This window comes from Bidens hawaiensis, unplaced genomic scaffold, assembly GCF_021521415.1.
Source record: "Bidens hawaiensis isolate Kalapana, Puna unplaced genomic scaffold, B.hawaiensis_p1.1 tig00002477_1, whole genome shotgun sequence".
Lineage (NCBI taxonomy): Eukaryota > Viridiplantae > Streptophyta > Magnoliopsida > Asterales > Asteraceae > Bidens > Bidens hawaiensis.
Window position 1 is genome coordinate 77,115 of NW_027491136.1, and position 4,837 is coordinate 81,951.

The window sequence follows — 4,837 nt, forward strand, 5'->3', positions numbered from 1 at the left end:
ACCGTCTTTCAAATCCAAAGGACTTACAAAACAAAATATAAAAATAGAACCCTACTTAACAAAAACTACCAGCAACACTCATTCTTAAAGAAACATCCTCAACCAATTTTACTTGTGCTTGGCCTGGTTGTGAGATTGCAGAGCCACATCTGATTTGAAAGTCCTACAAACAAACAAGCAAATGAATCACCAAAATACAAAATTATAAATCAACTTATAATAATAATAATAATAACAACAATACCTGTTACAAGACTGGCAATGTGCACCACCAGAAGTAGAAGCTGGGCTTTCTTTGTTTGCCGGAGTCTTCTTACCCTTTGCAGGATGAGGTGTTGCCACATGCACTACACCTTTCTTACCATCTGTCACAAAATTTATAATAATATGTAATATTAAAACTATAAAATGTTTAATTCTAGGAATACTTCAGATTTATGTTTTGTAAACGAACTAACCGATCTTTTGAGGGGTGGAAGTTTTTGCCTTCTTCTCGTTTGCAGGTGTTTTGATAGCAGACTCATTTGCTCTCTTCTTTCCAGATAGTTGCTAAAATAAGTAACAATAACAATAAGCCAAATGAATGATAAATATGGAGGAAAGTAAGAGATGTCACCGTTTCACTAACCTTCTTGGGTGTCTCTTCCTCCTCATCACTGCTATCATCGCTATCTGAGCTCTTATCATCCTAAAAGGTAAAAAGCAATTAAAACCAAAAGATGCTGGTTTAAGTATTTTATGTATAATATATTAAAGGAACTAACCACAAACATCACAGGTTTAAAACAAAAGTGTTCAGGTCAATTTTGGGTTAAACTGATACTAAACTGGTTAAAAATCTTATGCCAATATTTAAAACATGAAGAAACTGAACATTTTTATAATACAGTTTCATATAATGCAATTTTAAACTTTTTTGTGTTTTTATCTCGATTTTGTTTTTTTGTGTAAAACGCAAAATTGACGAATTAATATAAAAAAACCATTGACCTAGAAAACTTTCTAGTCAAACAGGTCGTTTTTGTGTCAACCCACAAATATGCGTGTGCAGGGGTGTTCAACCAAACATCATCATCATCATCATCATCATCGTACTCAGTATATCCCACCAATAGCAATGCTATGGTGGGGTCTGAGGAGGGTAAGATGTAGACAGCCTTACCTCTATCCCATAGGGATAGAGAGGCTGCTTCAGGTGAGACCCCCGGCTCGATAGTAGTTTTGCATCAAGCCTTGGACATAAGGCACATAGCACTCAATCATCGGGACACCGGCTGATTGGTGCATGTGCCCTTGTCTTTCGGCTATCAATGCCACCACATGATGCCTGATTAACCTTCCACCACTTTTAACGTTATTTTCACAAGATTAGTAAAATAACGTCAAAATTAGTGCAATTTTACTTTTGCCCACCCAAGGATTCACACATATATACATTATATGCGCGCACCGCAAGCAGGGCGTGTTCAACCAAACAAACAACCATTAATATATTTTTCATATACTAATACTTTAAATTTACATTTTTAAAACAAACATTGCAAATTTTTACAAAGCAATTACAGTTTTATGTTTAATTATACAATTGATGTCAACTTTTATTTAAGAAATCATCATGTCATAAAAGACAAAGCAATTTAAATTATTACATAAAACACATTTAAAAAAAGAGGATAAGAGGGTTGAACAGATCAACATGCAAATCAAACAGTTTAACCTAAACACAACCCGTTTGGTTAAACTAGTTAGCAGGATTGACCAAAAACAAACCCAAAATCGTTTATACCAAACAGAACACACAAGTTCATACTATGGGTGTGAATTTCTGACACAACATGAACACGAAACTTGCGTGTTCTGTTCGGTATAAACGATTTTGGGTTAGTTTTTGGTCAATCCTGCTAACTAGTTTAACCAAACGGGTAGCGTTTAGGTTAAAACTGTTTTACTTGCAAGTTGATCCGTTCAACCCATTTATCTCTCATCTTTTTTTTTAAATGTGTTTTTATGTAATAATTTAGTTATACAATTGATGTCAATTTTCATTTTAGAAATCATCATGTCATAAAAGTCAACCAATTTAAATTGTTACATAAAACACATTTAAAAAAAGATAAAATGTGTTGAACGAATCAACATGCAAACCAAACAGTTTAACCTAAACACACCGGTTTGGCTAAACTGGTTCGCAAAATTGACCAACAACGAAGCCAAACTCGTTTATAACGATCAGAACACACAAAAGTTTCGTGTTCATGTTGTGTCAGAGACTCAGAAATTAACACCCATAGTACCTACAAGATTTTCGGTATCAGTTCATGTTTGAACTCGTGTCATGGTGGAACCACAAACACAACCATTTTAGCACCCTAGTTTCAAATGCATACCTCAGTTGAGTCTCCAGACATCGAGTCATCAGAGTCAGAGTCAGAGTCAGAGTCATCTTTCACAGGTTCCACGATCTTAACCTTTTGCTTGTTATCTTTCTTGTTAGCTGCCACTTTGTTTTCTTCTTTCTTGCCTGCAAACCAACATAAAAATTTTATTAACCACCACCAAAAAACTCATAACCGGTTAACCAAAATTTATACCATTAGGAACAGGAAGTTCAATAGCATCTTCATCCTCCTCAGAATCTAAACAAAACAGCAAATATACTATAATCAATTAAAAACCTAACACTAAATAAAATAGTGTGCAAAACTGTTAATGTATTATGTGCACTTACCAGATTCGCTATTACCAGTGATCACACAGCACAAAGAAAATTGAGTCAAGGAATCAAACAACACACAACTTCTTTATTGACATAACTATAGCTAATAACTGAAAAATATTTAAAAAAATAAATAAAACTAATTGAAAAAAAGGATATGATTCATCATAAGGTTGGTCAGCTTTGTATCCATAGAAGAACACACTGCCGTTTTTCCAGTTGTGTGAGAGCGTAAAGTCTCTGTCAAACACCAAGTCAAACAGTTGCTGAGGCAACCTCTCAGAGTTAAGTGTTCCGAGCACAAGCTTTTTGCCATCAACGATGATATGCAAGCAGACAGATTCATTCTTAGCATTCTTCATTTCTCCCAGACAAGCCTAGGTATCAGAAAAGGTTAATGCGTTTATACTTTATGCAATCAAGTAAAAAGTCATTAACATATATCATTTCATAATATCTTTAACATATATCATTTCATAATATCTTTATATACCTGTGACAGATGCAAAACTTTTTCTTCACCAAGTTTTACCTCGAATGACTGACCACTTTTAACTTCAACACCTGCAAACAAAACAGTATTAGACTATTGAAAACAAAAGTTTTGATGTCACACGCTGAGACAACCAATCAATTTCTACAAAAAATTAAAATTATTTGAATCCAGATGCTCATCAAAGCCAAAAGTATAAATCATGTGGTACACAATTATAAATTAGCCAAATATTAAATGTGAAAATAAGCCGATATCACAAATTAGCCAAAAGTTAAAGCTACTGTATATAGGATCAATAAAAGACACTAAACAAGCCAAACCGAGCTCGAGCCTGTAATAAAGCGCATTTATTTATCAAGCCCAAACTCAAGCCTTGTATGATAAAATCAATTAGGCTCCTCAAAGCTTAACAAGCCTTGTGTATTTTTAAGTTTAAACTTTGCTGAATTTCTGTGTAATAATTTCACACTACACAGCCGAGCTCGAGCCAAAATATGACTTGGCTAAAATACCGCACACGAGCTCGAGCCAAGGCTCATTTAAAGCTTTTCTCAAAACATATATAAACAATTAAATTTAAAAATGTGTATAAATTAACAAATAATAAACGAGCCACGCTTTCGAAACTCAAAACAACTAGCAAGCTAAACTCGAGCTCTCGAAAGTCAAAACAAGCTGTACTCGACCAAAGCAGAGCTCGGCACAGCCAAAAGTATAAATCAAACTGTTCACAAACCCTAGCAGCTAACATTCTTCGTTAAACCCTAGACAATCGCTTCAATATCATTCTGACCTAATTACTCACACTAATTTCAAATTAGAAAACGAGAACGAAGCACATAGCATAATCGGAACAACAAACACAACACGAGATGATAATATTAGAAGAGCATACATAACGTAACCGCTCATACACGAATCAATCGTTACAGGTTTTTTAATAAAAGGAGCACTAACAACAGGTATGAAAAGGAATACAGAATATCATTATTATTATTGTTGTGAATATTTTACCCCAAAACTCCATTGATGCAAAGAGAAGAAGTGCGGCAGGGAAGAATGAATGTTTTGAGCACAAAAAAAAACGTTAGGGTTTTAAAGCAAATGAATACGGGCTTATATAGGCTGAAGCTGTATGGATGTGTGATCCCCTACATCGCGGACCACCGTAAGCTTAAACAAAATAATATAAAAAATTGACAACTTGTAATTGGGTGGACGGGTGGCATATGGTCCTAGTTGGGGACATATTGTGTATCCTCTAGGCGTCTTCCATATGCTGCGTTGTTGCTAGTGTCTTGTTTGTAATAATAATTTGTTTATATGCAAATGTTTTGATTGACCATTTAAAAAAAATTACACTGCAGACTTTCTTAAACCGTATTCCAGCCCGGGTAGCTATTTCGGCCCGAGGCATTGTAATTTGTAATTGAAGGATGGTGAACACATGCTACTTACCTTAAAATGTCAAAAGGCAGTGGAATTACAATACGGTATGTTTTTGTCGTAACTTTCTGGGTTATGTGGTTAATAAGGAATAGGATAGTATTCAATAATATACCCATTCGTTAGTAAGGTCATTCGGGTGACATTAACTCCTTTTTCTTCTCGTAGATCAAGAATTT

At 34.6% G+C, this 4,837-nt stretch overlaps 1 protein-coding gene across 1 annotated transcript; it reads right to left on the reverse strand.

The window, feature by feature from the left end:
- LOC143619563 (histone deacetylase HDT1-like) lies at positions 1-4,249 on the reverse strand. Its single transcript, XM_077091455.1, has 9 exons — positions 4,227-4,249; positions 3,210-3,280; positions 2,876-3,093; positions 2,580-2,641; positions 2,388-2,521; positions 629-688; positions 459-549; positions 245-365; positions 1-163 (listed from the first exon to the last, which is right to left on the reverse strand). Exons 1-9 carry the CDS (start codon positions 4,237-4,239, stop codon positions 109-111), a joined length of 825 nt encoding a protein of 274 aa, XP_076947570.1. The 5' UTR covers positions 4,240-4,249; the 3' UTR covers positions 1-108.
- Positions 4,250-4,837: the final 588 nt, after the last annotated feature.